This window comes from Cydia pomonella, chromosome 17 (assembly GCF_033807575.1).
Source record: "Cydia pomonella isolate Wapato2018A chromosome 17, ilCydPomo1, whole genome shotgun sequence".
NCBI classification, from domain to species: domain Eukaryota; kingdom Metazoa; phylum Arthropoda; class Insecta; order Lepidoptera; family Tortricidae; genus Cydia; species Cydia pomonella.
In genome coordinates this window covers 5,738,756-5,761,455 of record NC_084719.1, presented here as the reverse complement: position 1 = coordinate 5,761,455, position 22,700 = coordinate 5,738,756, and the positions used below count along the sequence as shown (strand labels likewise).

General features: G+C 37.4%; 1 protein-coding gene and 1 non-coding gene across 3 annotated transcripts in view; both read left to right on the top strand.

Moving 5' to 3' along the window:
- LOC133527287 (tumor necrosis factor alpha-induced protein 8-like protein) overlaps nucleotides 1-21,136 on the top strand; it is a 98,007-nt gene extending 76,871 nt beyond the window's left edge. For both annotated transcript variants that reach the window (XM_061864261.1, XM_061864262.1), the window contains 4 exons: nucleotides 17,542-17,675; nucleotides 18,316-18,474; nucleotides 19,201-19,298; nucleotides 19,648-21,136. In XM_061864261.1, coding sequence (XP_061720245.1) covers nucleotides 17,542-17,675; nucleotides 18,316-18,474; nucleotides 19,201-19,298; nucleotides 19,648-19,819 — 563 coding nt within the window. In that variant the 3' untranslated portion in view covers nucleotides 19,820-21,136. The remainder of the gene's footprint in view (nucleotides 1-17,541; nucleotides 17,676-18,315; nucleotides 18,475-19,200; nucleotides 19,299-19,647) is intronic.
- Nucleotides 11,045-11,116, top strand: Trnaa-ggc (transfer RNA alanine (anticodon GGC)). The gene has a single exon. It is a non-coding gene; the product is annotated as a tRNA-Ala (tRNA).
- Nucleotides 21,137-22,700: the final 1,564 nt, after the last annotated feature.

Genomic DNA, 22,700 nt, shown 5'->3' with positions numbered 1-22,700 from the left:
AGTAATATTAAATTAATTTTTTAGGTTGCGAATGAGTATAATACATTTCGTTGAATTAACTTAATTACTTATATAAGTAACTTTGATATTGGAAGTTGTACTTTTTTAACTACTTCAGTAGATGAGTTGTTGGTTTCTGTGAACTGGTTTCATTGTTCTCGAGTGTATCAGGCCAATTCGAAAGTACACTGACATCAGTATGACATTGTCAATTGTCCGGACATGTATTGGCGCATTGACTTGACAGTGTAGGGGAGAGCGGGGACAAACGTAACACTTTGTACTTTAACGTTATTTTTTGGTTAACCGTTATTATTTTTAATGAAATTTATGTTCTTATATATGCATTCAGATCATGATAGGTACAATTATATCTTGATTTACTTACCTTATTATTGTGTATTTTGTATGCATCAGAATGACTTTAAATAAATTCTTCCCTTCATACCTTTGACCCAGTTGGCGGGCCGGAAGTAATAAGTTGTGGGTCGAAAGTAACAAGACAAGGAGGTATGTAATAAATTTAATATGACATATTAAATAAAATAATAACACATATTATGTAACATATTATCAATAATTCGCTTATTTTAATTTTAGCTGCTTAAACATTATATATTTTATTTCAAGTAATGAGATGAATTATTGTATTATTATCACGTTCTAATTATTTAGGATGTAAGTGTTACTTTTGTACCACGTACATTTTTGTGAAAACATAAAAGATAACCTTGAAACGGAACGTGTCAGAGGAAAACGAATAGTAACACTGTGAAATCAATCTAATTAAGAATCCACACGAGAATATTAAAACTAATATAATATTTTAATACAACGTAATAATTAAATCTAAAACGTCAAACGCTAAACGTCAAAAAACGTTCTTTTGATTTGTAAAATCACGTTTCGTCCTCATACACAACGTAACAGTATTTCGACTGAATGCATGTGAGGGGAGCACCACCGGCTATCAGCTATTACCGAAGCGGTGTTATTATTTTCGACCTGCTGTTACGCTTGTCCCCACTCTACCCTACTACTACTCTAAGACTGGTAAAACACAACTTTTAAAGAAGCTGTCGTAGCCACCGCTACGAAACTTCGCTACGGCGTAGCGAGCTCAGTAAATAACTTTGCTAAGTGAATTGCATTGGGTGTTCTGCCGTGTTTTGAGAGAAATTGCCTTAAGAGTATATATTGAAAACAACGTGTGTATGTTTATCAGATTTACTATTTGTACCTTCATCCAGGAGCCCATTTTTTACCGCTTTTATACTTTTTATGTCTTACGCAGCAAATAGCCACGCAATTAATTATTTAAAGCCCGAACTGCTTTAATATTCGTCCCGAAGACCGAAATACACCTCAATGCCAGGGTCACTTTACTTGTTTAAATATTCATTATTACAAACTACTTTCGAAAAGTACTACTTGAACCGTCTTTTGAAGGTAGTTTGTATAACTTTGTCTATTTACGCCCTGTAAAATTTCCATCTAAAGAATTATTGTACATGGTTATTAAACGTTAGATTTGACAAATCTGCCCGTCATGACTGAATGACACGAACGGTAGTGTTTTTTAGAGAATCTCGTGTCAAGTGTTAAGCAAACGTTATGATTTCATAGCAGTTTGACGTTTAAAATAACACTTGCACTGTCTGGACTGTCAAAATCGCTGCCAAATTATCTTGGTCTGACTCTAGAACACATTTGTTACAACTCTTGCGATATAATAAAATACTTTTTATATTATATAATAGGTACAAAATGTAGCAGGGACACCGTATCAAACAAATCTTGAACAGTACCCCTAGTGTAGATTTGATCGACATCATAACGTGACGAACACGTTTGCGTTAAGTCTCATTTTGTATAGGATTTTGAGTTTCCAAAACGTCCCGCTTGGCGCGCTCTTTCTAAATTCAATACAAAATGAGACTAAACGCAAACGCGTACGTCACGTTTCGAAATCGAATTTATTTACACTAGGGGTACAGTACCCCTAGTGTAAATATTTTCGACAGCGAAACGTGACGTACGCGTTTGCGTTAAGTGTCATTTTGTATGAGATTTTTGACTTTCCAAAACGTCCCGCTTGGCGCGCTGTTCAAAAACCCATACAAAATGAGACTTAACGCAAACGCGTACGTCACGTTTCGCTATCAACTAAATTTACACTAGGGGTACAGATCTAAAAATAAATGGGTTTTTAGTTGTCACGAACTGGGCGTGACTCGTTTAAAGAATTCATTCGGCCCTTTATACGCAGTGCCTCTAAATAATAAATCAGATCTGGTGTCAGGAATTATTTAAGTGCCCATTACTTGTACGTCTTTTTTGGACGGAATTATCCGTCGGTAAAATTTACGTCTGCCGCTAAACCCTCTTCAATATAGTACGTTTATTAAAGCGCTTTCTTTCGTCTGACTTTAAATGCCCTAGAGTTTTATAATCATGTTTTCATAATAGGTCCTGAGTGCTTGTGGAAGCTTTGATAGTTTAAATTGTACTTTGGTAAAAGTATTTTTATGAGCTCTCAACTTTATTTATACTATAATAGATATATTAATAATTAGTTTAAATCTAAAATAGGCTCTTGAGGCATTGTAGCAAGGATGCTGGCGGCATTTCCTCGCTGTATCGCAATGCTGATACGTAGTGCGAGGTAGCCGCCATTTCGTCGGTCACCAGTTAGTACACAATAAAACATAATATGTTTATATTGATTATTCAAGGCTGACTGTGACTACCCTGTGTCACAACCGCTTCAATGAAATACGTTACCTCTTTAATTTGGCATCTTAATTTTTTAATTTCGTTATTTGTTATCACGTCACTTCAGTTCAGTTTGCCATATTAAAAAGCAGGAATACGAATATTCGGCATGTGTGTTGTGTGCTTAATACGATTTGATTTTTTATTTTATTATTTTCTTTTATTTTTAATTGAACGCCGACAAATGCTTGTTCTGTAGATATAGTAGGAATTCGATAAAATTTTATTCATTATAAAAACACAATATAAATTAAAACTAAAATATTACTAAATTAAATCTAAAATAAAACTAAAATAAATCTAAAAATGGCCCCTGCGGCATAGTACCGAAGACGCTGGCAGCATTTCCTCGCTGGATCGTTAGACTGATGCGTTGAGCGAGGAAGCTGCCAGCTCTTTGATCTCCTGTGGCGTCTCTGAGTCTCTTAGACAGATCTTTGAAGAGACTCAGAGCGCCAGGGCCCCACGGACCAAGGGTCTCGACACCGAATGGAATAAAATTTATGTGTGTAGATATAGTTGTTATTCCGTTCTGTTTTATTGTATATATGCTAGGAGTTAATGGCAACGTCATTGGTTTATGTATTAATTAATATTACTATTTGTAGAAGAATTATTGTACCGTTTGTGCCCAAATAAACATTAAAATTAAAATTATATAAAATTTTGGGTTTCAGTTCAGATTGCTGTTACATAAGTTATAAGCTATTAGTACAAAGTACAAAACAGAAGGATCATTGGCATTATAGCAATTGGATTATAGCAATGAAGCAATCTAAAACAATGCTAACACACATTTGACACCGCGGCCGGCAGAACGTTCCAATTTGTCGCTTGCCATAAGAACGAGATTTGCTTGTATCTTTATATTATACGAATAACGCGTCTGTATACGAATAACCTGACAAGGCGTCCTTATGGCAAACGACAAAGTGGGACGATTTTCCGGCCGCGTTCACATTTAATTTCCAGAAGTTTAGACACCTAACCTATTCTATTACAGTCTACATTCGATTTCCAATCCTATTGCTTTGAACTTCAGTCCCATTCCAAAAAGCAATCTCCAACAAGTTGAATCTCAGTTGCCTCCAATTAACAAAATATTATTTTAATTGAGGCTATTGACCCGGCCCGAGTCATCCAGGTCGTTATAACAGCAGTAACTTTACAAGGGTTTTGATTAGGACGTGACCCCTACAATACAACCCTAAGGGTGGGAATTTTGAGGTTAACGATTCTTCATCCGGAATTTTCGCATGAGTTGGCCGAATGAAATGTTTTGAACAGAACAGGTAGCTTTGAAAAAGAAATGAGAAATGCTACATCTCAAATACTTTTTTGTTATAAATATGATCAAGGAACAAAATGAAATACATAATAAAATACTGTCAAATTTAACTAGCAGTTGGTTCATATTCGTCATTACAAGCTTTTATACAAGCTTTTATTTAGTTTCACCTGTCCTGTTGTCTGTAATCAAATCTTGCAAGTTAAATTTGATCCACTTCCCGGTTTCCGATTGAGCTGGAAATTTGCATACATATGTAAGTCGGGTGACAATGCAATATTATGATGACATGGAGCTGATCTAATGATGGAGACATGAGGTGGCCATAGGAACTCTGTGATGAAACAACGCAACCTAATTGTGTTTGAGGTTTTTAGAATTTTCTCGATGAGTATGAGTTGCCGTGGTAAAAAAGTACAGGCAGCGATAAAAGCATGTACAAAAAAATGGAATTTTATTTTAATATTTGCGTTGTTAACTTGTTAGAAAGAGATAATATTTTAACAGACGTTTGCTAAGTTTTACGAATTAGAGACTATGGCAGTTTCCACGAGTCGATTGACTAAAACCACTTTAAGATAGTTGAAAAGATAAGTATATTAAAGTCAGATCAAGCTAAGATGGCAGCAATTTTAATAGTCCAGCCTGTGCAAGTGTTAATTATCGCCATAATTTCATAGAAGTTTGACGTTTAAAATAACACTTGCACTGTCTGCGCTGTCAAAATCGCTGCCAATGTATATAGGTCTGACTCTATCTCAGTACACTTTTAATGCAAAACATTACATAGATCATCTCTTATCGCGCTTATTACACGATTTATCTAAAACCTAGTCCTTTCGATTACCATAATATTTACTGAAGTTCCTCGAGGACCTTCGAGCGATAACAACAATAGGATGGACCTAGGATATAGATATTATAAATGTGTCAATAGAATATATATATGTCAAGTTTTTAGCGTTCTATAAGTTTTTTTAACCTTATAAGTTTTTTGACAAAAAAATATTTTTTGATATAAGCATGTGTCGCTGACTGTACACTCAACAAATAGTCATGGAGAGAATTCTAACAAATTCAAACACAATCAGGAAGCGTAGCGTTGTATAAACACAGTTTATATAGCCACCTGCGACCTCCGTCATCAGATCAGTTCAATAATACCATAATATTACATTTTTACCCAACTAAAGTTCAGATTCAGATTTTTTATTGGTAAAAAAATACAGATTTTTACACGTCAAATAAAAAGTGTAAAGTTTCCCCTATTACCGACAACGGTAGGGTTTGCACGACGGCTCTAAAATGTATCGGACGATCCACGGATCCGGATCCAGAACCTAGGCACAGGTGAAGCTAAATAAAAGCTTGTAATAAATATGCATTCGATCTATTGAACATTAGACTAACATTAGAGGTATACAAAGCCGATGAGTCAGCCAGGCAATTTCCCGGCGGAAGGGCGATAGCCGAGTATTAGCATATCGCGTGCTGAAAGCCTCGCTGGAGGGCTGCCAAAATGGTAGGCTATACCCGTGGCTTGCAGAATGCGGGCAGTGGTAGGGTAAGGCGAACCAGGGTAAATGAGACCTGGGGTAGTTATCCAATCTCTATTATTCTATTTTATATTGTTATATTTTATATTATTTAATTTGATAATTATGACATGTCAGAATATTATAATAATGATTTAATTTAATTTATTAGATATTTGAATTGTTTTGATTATTTTTATACTGTTTTATTTTACTGTAATTGAATTTGATTATTATTATTTAATATCTTAATTGTACTTAAATTGACATCGACCTAATTATATATTGTATTACCTTTTGACATGTAAAATTTGTAATTTTACCAATAAAGGAATATGAATATGAATATATTGAGTCGCATTAGGCCTCTAAGGCCATATGGCCTATTGATTATCATGAATATTTATTTATTTTATTGTCATAATATTATATAAATTGAATTTGTAACATTGTAAACAGTTTTTGTAACGTTGACGTGTAAATCTCATAGAGTAAGTGTGACATAGCATGTATAATAATTATAATAACATTACTTATAAGCGCCTTGTTTGAAGCTTATTTGTGAATAAAATTGAAATTGAATAGCTAAAGGCACAGGCCTGTAATTAGTTGATGTATTCGTTTCAAATTAAAAAATGCAGCGAATTTAAGTTTTTCATATAAAACTTGTTTTTGCTATATTTCGTTAGTTATATAAGCTGGAGATATATAAACTGAATATAGGCATAGTATAACCATATCCACACACGTCCAAATTTTCATTACAATCCAATAGGTAGTTTTAAAATGAGAACGAAACTCCGTTTGAATGGAAAGGTGAAATTCGACCGAGCTTGCTACGCTTTTGCATGTAAAGGTCAGAGGCGCAAGGAAAATGAATTATTAACTCAAAACGGAATTTAAATGTCATAACTGATAATACATGGTTAAGTTTTCCGGATTATTAGTGCCCATTTGTATGAACAATTCTTTAGCGTACTTATTCTGGTTGAGTAGCCCGTGTTAGCTAAGGGATTGGAACTATATCATGGCCAATGTCAAGTTCCAGTAATGTCAATGTTTGGACCAAGGTCTGAGGTAATCTGGGATCTTGATAACGGCCACTCTGTTTTTACTAGCATGGCCGAATCCGACTGGGGTAGACATTATGTTGCTTCTTATTTCGTCGTTATATTTTTCTACGGGGCACCCGCTTAATGTAGTCACCACTAAAAGCCAATGTAATTTTTTTCAGAGTTTTTGAATATGTTTTGGGGTCGATACCGCACTTTGAAAATTTGGACCATTCTTTGAAAATTTGGAACTTCGACGAAATAAGGAACACCCTAGTAGACATGAATGTGGTTTATTCTACTGCTGAGGGTAAGGCTGCCTTTCTGTTGAAGGCGGGGGGGAAGGGGGAGATATATGTGCAGGAATCAGCCCATAGCATTGGTTCTAATCAACATCTCTTCTCCGCTCCGCTGTTTATTGTTGCTTTTATTACAATCAATGCTTTTAGTTGATTCCAGCACATTTCCTGTTACGAGTGGTGGATAGTGAAAAGGCCGCCTAAATAAAAAATAATATAGTGATACAGTTCCAAGGACTCATGAAGCCGACTTTCCAGGCAGAAAAAACTACAATAGTTCTAAATGACTACCCTATTTCTATAAGTATTAATATCTAATGTCCCTTCAACTTTAGATTGTCTTCCTCCACATCTTAGAGCCTCTTACGATTTTCCGATTCGACATGAGGATTTTTGAAAATCTTTAAATATGTATATATTATTATATGATGTAACTAAAAATTTACGGTTTTCGAGATTTTTCCTTTATCTGTGCTATAAGACGTTGGTTCGTACCAAATTTCAAGATCCTAAGTTCACGGGAAGTACCCTGTAGGTTTTGATTGCCTTGCGAGTGTCGAAAATTGGCGGAAATTTGCGGCATAAACGGCTGTCTCTTTTGATTGCGTTGGCTTAGAAGTTTTCACAGCTGCAAGGGACAGTAGACTTGAGTATTTGATATAAATTCCAGCTTGATACCTCCAAGCGTCCCTGAAAAAACCCTAAAAAGATCTAGTGGTTCCTGAAAACAATAAGGAGTTCTGGGCAATTGTGCATGTCACATTAAAAATTAAAAACGTAAAGCCTTACCCAAGAAATTGTAGGCTTTGTAACAACAAATTCCAGGAACCTTTACCAGGTTACCTCATAACAGACAACAGTGACACAACATTCCTATCCCTTTCATTCGTCCATTACTTACGTCCCTCGTTAAAACTGCCCATTCGGCAGACACTTTTGAGGGGTTAATGATTCCCTTGAGAAGTACTTCCGTACAAAATGGCGCAGTGAGTTAGAGAGCTAAACCAATTCAAAAAGTTGTAAGTGCTTTATAGTCCCTGTACGCTTACGACTAGTTGTTATTGAGTTGTGGAGTAATAGGTAGGTTTCGCCGCGTATTGCCTTTGTGAAATTATAGGCAGGTGAGGTAATGGGTCACCCCTAGTGATGTAAGGTTTATTCTGAGACTTCTGATAAATTATATTGTGCTCTTTCAAGTGGATTTGATGTAGGTTATAGGGTCAATAGGGTCTGCTTTCGGAGCAATTTACTTCTGTTTGGAGTAATTTTATGCGTGTGTTCATCTGATGAAACCTGCTTGCTGACTACTACAATCATATACAAACTATATTATGAGTTACTCATTTTCGTCTCTTAAAATTATGTTATTTAACTGTTTGTCATAACCAAGTGGCAATCTTATTCACTCGGGATGTTTAAGAATACTAATATACCTCCATATCTTCAAAGCGAGGAGCACTGGTAGTTTGGAAATGTGGTCTTCTGTTATCTACCTACTTCCCGAGATAGATGAATAAAATCTTTTAGTCCATATACACATCAACATTACAAATAAAATACAATAGGTGATAGGATGCTCTCAATATCATAGGTATGTATAAGTTTCCCTTTTTTTACTACATGTTTTTCTTCTACTTTCTGAAACTTTTGTAAGTCATAAACACCCTCGGGTGAAGAGAAAAACTGCCGACTTGATAAGATAGGCTGACATAAATTGGATTCCATAAATCTTTATATAAAAATAATCCCGTAAGACCCTCTATAAAAAGTTGTTGACTGAACTTAGGATACAAACAAACAACCACATAACTTTTAGCATCTAGGCACACAACTTCACACTATATTTTGGAGTTATTTTATATGTATCAGCATTGCGATTTAACGAGGAAATGCCGCGAGCATCCTTGACACAATGCCTCAAGGGCCTATTTTAGATTTAAGCTAGTTATTAATAGTAATACCTCTGTATATATCTATTATGTACATAGGTAGGTATAGTATAAGTAGTTAAAACTCATCATTTCTGCAGTACTAAGCGATTACAGAGGCATAACTTATATTTTAAACGCGACTTGACATGTGAAATCGCGCACTACAAGGCAAGCTGTGATAGATATGAAATATTTAATATTATCGTTGTGTGCCCTGTTTAATTTGTATATATAATTGTGGAAGTTCCTATTGAATTCGCTTTATACAGAAACTGTTTTATAATTTTAAGTTCACAAAACAATACAAAGGTAACTGGTATTATATTAGCAGTGGCCTTGATACGTCCAGGCCGCAAAGGAAAGCACTAAAAGTAAACATATCCGTTACGAAATTAATTTGACATGACTCGGCTTGATCGACGCTAGAAGCCAAGGTCTGCCCGAGGGCTCCGACCTCAGGTTAAGCTAATAGCCAGATTCAATTTGCTTGATAAGACTACGTGCCACACCGTGTATTGTTATTCCTACTACGAGCACGAGATTAGTTTACAAACCGGTATATCTTTACCCCGAGATAAGTAACAATATTGGATAATGAACATCGAGTTGGACCTGATTCATTTTTACTGGACTAAAAGAAAATGTGAAACTCAGTATCACTTGCGTTAGATTTTAAGTTGAAATGAGATAACAGATAGCAGCTAGTCGATTGTACGCGGACGCGGGTGACTGTAGAACGTGGTGGTGGCTCGCTTTGTTGGGTGTGCTTGGCTGTAATCTGGTTCTGGCTTTGATGGAGTTTGTTCGGTTACTCGATCGCCGTTGGATATCATGTCCTCTCGGCTTTATTCGGCTATATTCCCGTATGAGCCTGCATTTCTACCAAAGATATGTGAGAATGCGTAACGAGGGATGTGATTGGTAATGTTAAGTACCAATAGAATAATATCTTCTAGCCCTGCGTTGAACAAGGATAGGTAAATGAAGTAAATCTATTGGTTCTTAACAAACACATCCCTCGCTACGCATCCTCGCGTATCTCTGTGGAAACACAGAGTTAAACCATAGATTTGTTTACCGTGTTTCCCATAAATTCGCGATTTTCGTTCAATCAACAACCAAGAACAACCGGCATCTCGCTCGTTTTTGCCCAGAACGTGCAAGTTGTGAAATAAGCTACCTTCTGAGGTGTTCTTCAAGAAGCAGGTAGGTAGGATCTCAAAGGTTGGCAACGCATAAGTGGCTCATCCGATGTTGCTTATGTCCATGGGCGGCGATGACTGATGCCCATCAGGCGGCTCATCTGCTCGTTTGCTGTCTATTACATTAAAAAAATATCAATAACTATGCCGCTGTTAGTAGTCCACACTACTGGTTCGCTATGTAGTCCTCGGCAAGCGTGTGGAGCGACACACCAGGTATTTCGTCTGCAAGCGGCGGTCCCAGGGGATGTAGTGTTTGCCGCGCAGAATTACTAAAATACATTGAAGACAAACAAAATGCGTAATTTCGTCACATGATCGCGGCCCTATGTGCGATGCTATCCTAATTGCCATGTATAAATAACATCTCTATGTATAATCCTTGGAAAAAATGATCATACTTAGACGAACCTTCTTATATTGAATGTTGTCAATTCAATTAGTCAAGCCAAGAGTAGTCCTGCCCAAGCTCAAAAGACGGCCGGGGACTTTTGATATGTTCACCCCCTTATTAGTCCAAACAAAGTTACGATGTCAAAAATTGTGTTCCAAGCATTTTCATCAATATCTTTTTTTGAGGTTGTTTGCCTGGCCTAATATTCTTATTAGTCGGTCTTGCGACCGAGAGAAAATAATTCAATGCTGATCGCTTTCTTGCCGCCGGTCCGACAGCTGCCTTTATCCTTTATAAGAGCAACTGAATTGATTCATGTTTTCAGTAAGAAAATAAAAAAAAGTCTTAAAATAAATGTAAATATTTATTTTCCTTTTTTATTGTGGAATGTACCACATGAAATTACAATCTATAAATTGTATATACAGATGTCAATCACACTGAAAAAATCAACGATGAGCAATTCTGGTCAATGTCAAGGTCTGGTGAACGTCAAGGTTGAAAAGTGCAGATGTCGCTAGTGACGTTGTCACAGTTGCAATGGTTAAATTTGCGGTGAATGATGGATAGTCAACTGGCGTAATTGGTAACGCGTTGGACCGGCAATCCAAAGATGTGGGTTCGAGTCCCACGTTGGCCCGAGCTGATCATCGTTGATTTTTCCGTTGTGATTGACATTATATATACAATTTATGTCTTAAAATAAATTCGACGTCCGACAAAAGGCAGTAAAAAATGTGATCTGAAATTAATAGCGTCACGACAAAGCAGCTTCATTACAATTCATCTCCCGTCTCGAGCAAACGAGTTTTCTTTATAAAAAATATATAAATCCCTTGCGTAGTCCAGTGACTCTCAACCTTTTCTCGACCAGTAAGATTATTTTCACATCACCTATTCCGAAAAAGGCTTTTTGTTCCCTGCTCGGTAATGCTGGAGGGATCAAAGTGGCACTTTTCTGTTTTGGGACACTATTTTATTTTTGGAATATACTTATTTATGCTTTTATAATTTGAGATATAATAATATTTCCTCATAGGTGATATGAAAAGTATGTGTCACGTAGTAGCCAAATTATTTTCACTTAAGGCGTCAACACTTGAAACCCTCACTACGTGTGTACAATGTTACCCCCACGACGTAAATATATCATTTTGCTCCCTTGTGATACATTTACTATTCTTTTGTTGTTAGAAGAATCATGAAAAAGGTTCTAAAATTACAGGCTTAACGCCACTTTGTCCACTGTAATAGGAATCATTTATTTATGACATATAGAATAAAATAAAACCAATACAATTAAAGAAGGACAAACGTAATGACTTCGGCTTAGCATTTAGCATGTGTTGGTCTGTGATGGTGCTGGCCAGACTGATCTTCAGTGGCCATTTGCATTCCGGACATGGAAACGATTCAAAAGACCGACTGATTAAAATACCGTAAAATTGCCCAGTTTGGTACCCACTGGGTAAAATTCGGTACATGGCGGGAAGAAGTTGATAACTCGAAATATAAAAGTGAAGTAATTTGAACTTAAAATAGAATTGTATAAAGTTTTAATTGTGCACCAACAGTCAGTATATATGAAAACTATATCACAACCTCATTTAATAAGCGTTACAACATGATAGTAGTGATGATCTACTTTAAATCTGCATACAAATCAACATACTACCACAATGTAATAACTTTAAAATTTACATTTTACGGTAATTTCGTATTTATCTTTCTAAAGCTGACTCAAACCTCGGTGTAAATAATATAGTTCGTTTTTAGCATTAGAAAGAAGCGATTTTGACGTGTCTTTAGATTCAACTTTGAAAAATAAGGTACAGCAAATATGTAACAATTATAAATCATATACGATTTTTTACATTCTCTTGCTTTCATGAGTAATATAAACGAATTGTTTTAGCTCTCAAGTTTCCTGCCGAGATTATGGTTATACAATGATAGAGTATTTTGCATTTTACCTTCTATTACCTTTATTTACAAACATGGAGAAAAATCGTATGAAATGTTGTTAAAAGGAGCACCAAAACTTTTAAACTAAAATAGGTGCTTTATTTAATAACAAAATTTGTGTCATTTCCAAGAAAAAAGTCCCACTTTGTCGCTAAATAAGAACGCTTTGACAGGTTATTCATATAAAAAATACAAGCAAATCCCGTCCTTATGACTCGACGCGACAAAGTGGGACCTTTGACTAGATTTCGACACATTTATAGGCTAGTATTTAGAAGGATGTTGAGAAGTAATGTGAATTTGTGTAGGTACTTCACCAAAATCCAACCCGTTTAAATATAAATTTCCCAAAAGCACACGAAATTAACATAAAAAGCGGGAAAAACTGTGATTTCCACGAACAAAATAAACTGGAATTTATCTAGCCTGAAACATTCCGGGTGCGTCCGTAATCCAGGCTTTCATTAGCTGAAACGAATTTCATATTTTCCAAAACATTAAGCTGGAAAGTCCGCGCCGTTTCCATTATGGCTCCACATACTGCCGACTGGATTGGTAAGTTCTGAACTTTATTACAAAGAGCTAAGGTTTATATTGTTTATAAGTGGTCAGTTAGGAGTGGTACTTGTGACCCGGTCACTATTTAGTAATTAAGGATATAAATTCTAATGAAACGAATTATGAGAAACTGGGACTATGTCCGTTGCGTTATTGCTAAACCTAGCTGCGGTTTAGGAACATTATAAAATTCATTTATTATGTCTTGTTTCGTTAATAGGTATTTGTGAATCCTTAATTTTGCAATGTCCAAAATACTTGAGATAACTACATAACCTATAGGATGCGATCGAGAAAACTCGTTAAAATAGGTACGAATAAAATACTTCAATAACTTTTCAAGCACCAGTCCGTTTGTTCAAGACAAATCACTGGACATAAATATTTCTGACGACTAATTTTGGCCAACGCCTCCTGCTGCGGTCGTTGAACCTTTAATTCTAGGATATTAACTTTATGGCACTCAAGCACCGCCATTTGTCATGAAAAATTTAGAAATTATTCTGGGAATTCATATTTTATGGGGTCGGCAGTGCGTGTTTATTTTATTTCTTTTCTTATTTTGGGTCTTAGTTTAGGTCTTTTACAATATGAATATAAAAGTAAATAAAATATAAAAACACAAAACAATACAAAAATATATAAACTCATTATAAAAAACCTAACCTAGGGTGCCGCCAGCTGCCGGTGGTCAGGGCTGCAGAGAGAGGAACCGCCGGGCTATCCTCGCCGTGTCCAAGATCACCGCCTTCTGCATCTGACTCTTGATCCAACCATCTAGCGAGAGTCTCTCAAGGTGTTGGTCGAGACGAGACTCTTCGCTATGAGACCGTTCGCTGAAACGACTATCGCGACAATGATCGTTGAATCAACATCCCACATGGCCACACGCCAAACATGACACAGAGGAATATAAGAATTGAATTATAACTATAATAAATATGTGTGTCTATGTAAACTTGGAAAACGAAAAGCTATCAAAGGGATATACGTACAGAACTACAGATATTACAGATGTGTCCATCAGGTCTGTTTGGTAGATGTGTCTGGCGGATAAATCTGTCAATGTATGAGTTAAATAGGCGCCGATTGCAGGCAGATCCGATAGTCGCATATGTCCGTAATTCGACACATCTGTACGCTGTACAAACATATATACCTACATATATACAGCGAGCTAAAAAATTACATGGACACATGAATCAATTCATTTTCAAAGTGGCTATACAATTATGTGGCTAGGAGTACATATTAACCGTTGTTTTTTGACTATTGGTTTGACTAGCAGAGACGCTTTCCATGTAGGTAGATTTCCGTACATATGGAAAGCGTTAGTAAATTCGACGTTGTTTATAATATGGCGAGTGTATGGCCAGTTTTAATGTGTGAACTGAAAACCGCCAACAAAATTTACCGAATCTTTTATATGAAATTAGTTTTTACCGCGATCAGTTTAAGGTGCAGTCAAGGAGTTGCTTTAAGGAGATCCTTCTTTTGATGCAGCCACTTACCTACATACATATTGTAGAAAAATTATTGCTTATATAAATTTAAGATTTAATAAGCTAATTTTCCTTCATATTATTTAACAACATACTGCAGTGTTTACGGAAAATGAGAACAACATATTATTAATTGTTGTTTAGTTATACAAATCGTTGTTATTTTCCTCCCATTACCCATACTTCCTTTACAATTTTAGGAACTTTGTTAACTTATACGATAATTAAAATAAACTTAAACCCTTATAAAAACACCCAAAATTAAACCTGCATGTGCACTATTATGCTATTATGAGCGATCCTACAGCGAAAAATTAAAATCGAAATTCTCTATCGCTCGAATGTGCAAGATAGAGGCAGATAAGGAGATTGCGATTTACGTTTTTGGCGGTAGACCCTCATCTAGCCGAGTGGACTTTGTGCTTCTTAACACATTCACGGCTCGGCTACGGTCGTAGCGCTACGTCGTAGCCAATAACATGGGTTTCCTGGTATGTAACGGAAATGATTTGTAGAGGCAAAACGACAACGTGTACTGATTAGCGCAGAATGGGTTAAGGATGCATTCTAGAACAACACTGAGATGAGGAGCCCGTGACATCGAACATCTTAGACATGATTAGCTTACGCACGATAACAACAACAATTAACTTACTATTACTAGACCTTACACCCTGGCAATAAGGTTTAAAATCGTCCGTTTATGCCGATGATGTAACGATGCACTGGCTTGTCCCAGTTCACCACGCTAAATGTTCAATTGAGACAATTGTCTATTAGGAAATTGATACACCACACAATGTAGGTACATAATACGATGCTCTGGATTCGGGCATTAATATTTATGGCCTTGTGCACAATTGTTGGTCCGAACATAATCATTATTTGACAAAAATAACCAGTTTTCTAAAAATGGATTATATAACTAGTGGTTCTGTGAGCTGTGGACCTCGCGTTAAGCTTAGAAAATGTATGTAAAAATGAAAAATACTTAGTTCGCGCTTAAGTTCTCTATGCCAATTTCCGCATAAAAAAATAATCCAAAAACTGAAACGACAAAAAAAATCTATTTCATCATAGAATCTGGTCATAAAATTTCATGAGAATCGGTTGAGAATTGCGACTTCTAGAGAACATCTGGATATCCGGAAAGTAGATTGCCCGAGTCAACTTTGCTAACGCTTCGGTCAATAAAAGGGATTAAAAAATGTAACGTTTGTAAACCATCGACTTTTAGGTCTTTTTTTAATTCAATGATTGGACAAAATTATGTAATAATACTGGGTCAATTAAAAAAAGTCTATAGTTTAGGCCCTTAATTTTTCCATTATGAATAATTCAAATTGTATAACGAAATATATGCACCTAATAGAAATAATTTGAGACCCCAGGAAGGACTAGGGATTGTTTTTATGAATCTTAATTTCTTCACCTCCATCCACGCAGAGGAAGTAACGTAACGAAAGACAATTTAAGAATTATACAAATCCATCATATACAATTATACATGCAACAAAGCAAGTCGTATGATACAGAAATGAAATCGCATCGCATCTCGAGGTAATCGTTTGGAACGCGCCGCTCCAATAACATCACGGTATTGCAATAATCCTGTACTCATAAACCATCTGATAATGTACGCTTAAGTCGTTTTATTGTTTCATTTATACTGATAGGGAACTTAGTAAAGTCTTAAGCGCCAGTTGACATAAGGCGTCTTGATTATGTATTTCGAAATATCAGTTTGACTAATTGCTTGCTAATACATTGCTTGAAAGATTTGACGTGTGTATAAGAGTCTATTTCAACATAGGAATTTGAAATATTGGAATGAAATTAGATACCTGATCCTCTGGTAATAATCCCCGTATATTTATAACATGTAAATGTTTAGGAACCCGATGAATTTTAAGTGGAATTTGATCAGAGGTCGCTAAAGGCAGACTGACATTTCATTTAAAATTATACTTTTGATAGCAGAGTGTATGAGTAGGAGTCCGAGAGATTTGCCCATCATATTTTATCGTTAAGGTCATATCATATTGTTTGTCTCCCGGACTCTCCCTACTTTTTGCAAATTACGAAGTTTCAAATGGATTTCTAAGTTTAATTTGAAGGAAATTTGTGTAAATTTGCAGAAATGTAATCGTGTAAACAAATCTCAATTCAATAAATCCTAGCCCTTTAATCTCGGTTCTACTATTAGAAAAATATCGTTTTAATAGCAGTATAAATAGAACAATATATCATTATTTAAGCCTCCTGCCGCCTATTGCCGAGCATCATTTAGGCATCTCTTCGTGTCTGAGCTAGTCTCATCCAGAAGTGCCCGCGGAATCTTCCGAATGTCGTCCACCCAAGGAGTTAACGGACGCCACAGGCGCTTCTTTCATCCGAAAGCGGCCACCAATCCGTTAATATTTTGGTCCACCTGCCCTCACTCTGCCTGGCAACATGTATCGTATCAGCATAATATGTCAATATGCAATTTCATTAGTCTACGTGTATTCGGTCTACAAGCGTGGGCTCGGTTATTTCGGTTGAAGCAAGGTTCGACGGAATTTATTGTTGTCTTTACTTTGTGGTCCTTCAATTATCTTAACTCGCTTCGGTTGAACTAGCGTAACCTTTTCTGGCCTGCGGTGTGGGTGTTCTTTTATTGTGACGTTTCTTATTTATTTATTGATTCAATAAAGTCTATCACAAATTGTACATGTCTACACGACAAAACCAGTCTAAAACCGAACTTTGGTGTTACAAAAGGGCGCAAGTTCGACCCTTCCCCGAAGCGGAGAATTTTTCGTTTAATTTAATAGTAATATTCTTAAATCTTTTACGGAGCCAAACTCTTAGACTCTCAACCTAGTATAAATACTGTAGGTACCTCTCTTTGTTTTGAAAAGTGTTTCAATTACCTACCTATGTTAATACAAACCTATTACTCCTGAGAACAGTTCTCTAAATTATATTTGAATAATTATATATAATAATAATACACGTAGGTATTTTAACTAACTAACCTTCAAATTTTTTGTTCCAGCAATGGACGGCGGCGCGTGGTGCGCCCGCGACATCTCGCTGCGCGCGCAGAAGAAGTTCTTGTCGCGCGTCGGCGGCTCGGCCAGCGCGCGCGCACTCGTGTTAGACGAGCATGCTGCCAAGCTCCTCGACCAGGTGAGAGAAAAGCCTCAAAAAGTGTGACGTAGCAAAGATTGTGATGTGGTATTTTTGAAGACTGCTGCGTATAACTTATACAGCTAGAAGATCCAACCACTCCATTTTAGAAGAGCTCAACCATTGACACTCGGTTCTCCACAATATGTCACAAGCGAGCCCTTAAGACTCTTCGGTCATATTATGCGGTCACCAATATGTGGAGAAACATATAATTTTAGGGCGAATGAATGGATTACGTGCTCGGGGGCACGTATGAGATGAGCTCTTCAGCGGTATGGTAACCACGGCTGACATAGGTTTACGGTAATATTTATACGCGGGGAAAGGTGACGAAAAGATGCCGAGGGGTCAACAGGGTTACTGGCTGTGAAGTGAAGGAAAACTTGGCTAATGCCATTAGGAAACTGACTGCAAAAACTCAAAATCAATGCTACCATTTAAAAAGGTGGCTTTTCTTGTTATTGGGGAGTGGGGATAAATTTTGGCTAGCAATGCGAGTTTTCAAAACGGAAATAGATTGCTGATGCGTTAATTTTTAGATCCTCAAGTGTCAATGGCTCTCCGTAACAACGATCACTGCTTTTTAAGTTCCTTCCTTTTTTAACGAAATAAAAAAAGAACATGGTTATGATTCCAGTTCCTGTGCGTGCTGCGGTCGCGCGTGGAGAAGCGCGAAGCGGAGAAGATGGTGAAGCACGTGATCAAAGCGGCAGTGAAGCTTGGCGTGCTGCGGCGGCACTCTCAGCTGCTGTCCGCGGACGACCGCGCGCTCGACGCCTTCCGGGCCAAGTTCCACGTGAGTTTAAAGTCAACCAACAAATGAACTTAAAATTGCAATACTAGCTTAAACAAAAAAATGGAGAACAAGATATCGCAACAGAATTCGTTCAATTTGTCGACGCAGTAGGGGCTCGGCATGATGTACACATCACATTTGAAAATAAACAGTCAGGACGAAGACGAACTGCAAATGACGTAACCTCGTAACTCAAGCCTACAGTACCCGAGCGCTGTCTAGCTTTTGTGTACAGATGGAGGCTATGCTATAGCAATTCGGTGCTGAGCGTCAGGAATCACGACAACTATTTACTGAAGTTTCGATGTGGGTTTCGTTACTAATCCTTTAATTTGAATTGGAAACCCTGGATTTCTGGGCTTTGAATACTACTTATTTGTAAATTTAAGGTCAGTAACGAAGTTACGCTTAAGTTACTTAGATATTAGATAGACTAGATAGATTAGATATAGACGACCGGTCTGGCCTAGTGGGTAGTGACCCTGCCTACGAAGCTGATGGTCCCGGGTTCAAATCCTGGTAAGGGCATGTATTCGTGTGATGAGCATGGATATTTGTTCCTGAGTCATGGGTGTTTTCTATATATTTAAGTATTTATAAATATTTATATATTATATATATCGTTGTCTAAGTACCCTCAACACAAGCCTTATTGAGCTTACTGTGGGACTTAGTCAATTTGTGTAATAAAGTCCTATAATATTATTATATCTTTTTTTTTTGCAGACCGTGCTGATGGCTGTGGTATCTTTCTGCGAAGTGGAGTTCTCGTATGACCGCGAGTTTCTTCAGGATGCTCTTCGCGAGTCGCATCAGTCGCTAAAGTGAGTGTCACTTCACATATAATTCCTTAATGAGGTTATACGTTGAAACAAATTATTCACAAGATATTGGCTAACTTCAATAAATCAACTAGGACATCCTTGCTCAAATTGACTAAGCCCCTCAGTAAGCTCAAGAAGACTCGTATTGTGGGTATTCAGATAATAGTATATGTAATATGTGCTCATCACACAAATATGTTACGTAATGCCCTCACCGGGATTTGAACCCAGAACAATTGGCGTCATACTCGTAGGCAGCCAATGCTTTTAAATCATATAATAAGATGAGAAAACATGCTAACAGACAAATAAGTAACTCAGTTTCTAAATAATGTAAAACATTTTCCAGATCAGTGGTGGAACGCCACCTCTCCGACAAGTCCGTGTCCCGGCTGGCGGGGGTGTTCGCGCTCGTCTCCCGCGCCGACCTACTCGACTCGCTGTTCGCCGGACAAGTCGACGAGGACGTTCTCAAACTAGCACGCATGCTTCGCAAGGAACTCGACCGTGGCCTCCTATAATCAAACCGTCCCAAAGGTCTGTGTCCAATTTTCTGCGGGAATCTTCCCGAATCGTCGTTTCTTCAGACGACTGTGGGATCATGTTATCCCCACAAATGGGGATTTGGTTTTCTATAAGACGAATTTTTTGCACTGTAGTGTATCGTTGCGAGTGGAGTTCGCTGCTTAGCGAAAGGTTCTCTCTAGATAATTCTGTTAACACTTTTCGTACGATTGGTGTCTAGAACCAATCAAATTGTAGCAGCTTACTTCACATCGATGACATGACATTGCTACACTGAATAGATCTTGCTTGAGCCTAATCTCAATAATTTATATGTTATTTTTTACACGATTTCTTATTTTATATTGATTTTTAAGTTTTATACTCACTGCTTGAATTCATTGTAAGTTTGAGCGAAAAGTAATAAGTAATTAAATTAAAATTTTGCCATTATTTATCATCTTGTCAACATCGAACATTAGAACGAAATTATGAGTGCATTTATATATTTACTGAAACCTGAATACTCATAAAATATTTTTACAGGCCATTTAGTCTCATAGATATCAAAAGGCTATGCATAAAATAATTTTGTACCGATTACACCCGATTTTGTACATCACCCAATCATTTTCAGTCATTGAAATCCGTATTACGTTGGTATATTATGCATATCTTTTAGATAGGTTGTAATTTCTGTCGGCGGTTTCACTTTAACATATCTCTTGTAAGAAAAATTAACGGATGAAAATTAAAAAAAGGTTTTTTGCGCTCTCTGACCTTTTCTGATCTGGCTTGAAAAACTTTCCAAATTCTTCGCGAGTCCCAAGCAATGAAAGATTTTTATGCATATGCATTCGCCTACAATTTAATTCAATCCATTGTGTAACGAAAGGGGCTTATACATTTTTATGGATAACTTTCATTTCGTTACACAACGGAACTGCGAATATCTTGAAAGACTTTTTTAAATCAAGGCTTGCCGTATCGTTTGCCAGTATTCTAACATGACGTAGGTAGTGTAAGTTTATAAAATGACATTAATAATAGGTATAATTGTTTTGTATGCTGTATAATTTATTAGTTATATATTGTGATGTCGGTTTGTTGAATGGTTTGATGTGAATTAAGGTTAGAATGCATTTAATAGCTGTACCTAAATGTGATTATAATGTTTATCGGCGTTAGTTTTATCGGATTTATGTTAGAATTTAAGACCAGTTACCAGATAGCCTTAAACATGACATAAACTGAACTGAAATAACGAAAATGTCTAAGTTATCTGAAAATAATTTAATTGTATATTTTAATTTAATAACAATACCTAATTATAAAAGTATGGTATTTGGATGACGGGACCCTTGGCGGCGACGTAATTTCCGTACTGGAAGATTTAAAAAAAATTAATACAGACATGAAAAAAATTGGCCTCTCACTTAATTTTTCCAAGTGCGAACTTTTTATTACCGATTCTTGTCGGGATAAGGAAAATACAATGAACCTTTTTAAACAACTCGCCCCAGATATCAAAATTCTAAACAATGATTCACTTCACCTCCTTGGTTGTCCCGTCCTAGATCAATCCTTTGAAAATTTCATCGATGAGAAAATTCTAAATTTCAAAGCAACATCACATCGTTTGGCAAAAATTAATCTACATTCAGCATATTCGATCATTAAGCATTGCCTTTTCGTCCCAAAATTTACTTATATACTTCGCGGAACCCATCTCTGGAAATATCCCAATTTGGTCTCAAAATTAGATACTTTAGTCATAGAAACGCTCACATCTATCTTCAACATTTCTTTTGACGAAAGATCTTGGACCCAGGCTAGCCTACCTATTAGGTTTGGCGGCCTGGGAATCCGCAAAATTTCCTGTGTTGCTCTACCTGCGTTCTTGTCCTCGGTGCATGGTGCTCAGAGCCTCATAGGGAAAATATTAGATTCTTCCATTGGATCTATGGAGGCCGCACACTGCTCCGAGGCCAAGAACGTTTGGTCTATAACCTGCCCCAACACGGATCCGCCTGCCAATCCTTGCTCGCAGAAGCAATGGGACGAGCCTCTCTGTCAACTAGTACGGAAAAACCTTTTAGATACGTCAACTAGTTCGACAGACCGAGCTCGTCTCCTTGCGACTGCGGAGTGGGAGTCGGGTCTGTGGCTGCAGGCATTACCCTCTCCAAATATTGGCACTTTTTTGGATGACACTACCTTCCGCCTGGCAGCTAGCTTACGTTTAGGGGCATCAACTAACCAACCACATCGCTGTCAATGCGGCGCCATGGTGGACATCCTAGGCCACCATGGCCTCTCGTGCGTCCGAAGCGCTGGAAGAATGCCCCGCCACGCCAGTATCAATGATGTTATCCGTCGGGCCCTTGTTAGTGCCAGAGTGCCGGCAGTACTTGAGCCCAGCGGTCTAGCCAGGGACCATGGCAAGCGACCCGACGGAATGACACTGGTGCCTTGGAGCATGGGTCGGCCGCTAGTGTGGGACGCTACATGCGTTGATACCCTGGCACCGTCCCATGTCCCGAGCACCAAAGTTACCGCTGGCGCTGCGGCATCCTCGGCCGAAAGCCTCAAGCGCCGCAAATATTCAGCACTAGGAAGTAGCTACATGTTTGCGGCGTTTGGCGTTGAAACCTTGGGGCCATGGGGGCCAAGTGCGCGTCGGCTTTTTAAAGATTTGTCGGCGCGCCTAATAGAGGCCTCGGGCGACCAGAGGGCTGGCCACTATTTCGCTCAGCGTATAAGTATCGCCATACAGCGGGGAAATACGGCCAGCCTTCTAGGCACCTTGCCCATTGACGGCGATTTGGGCCAAATTTTTTATCTTTAGTTTAAGTTGTTAATAAGTTTTATTTTATTATGTATGTTTATTTCTTTGTT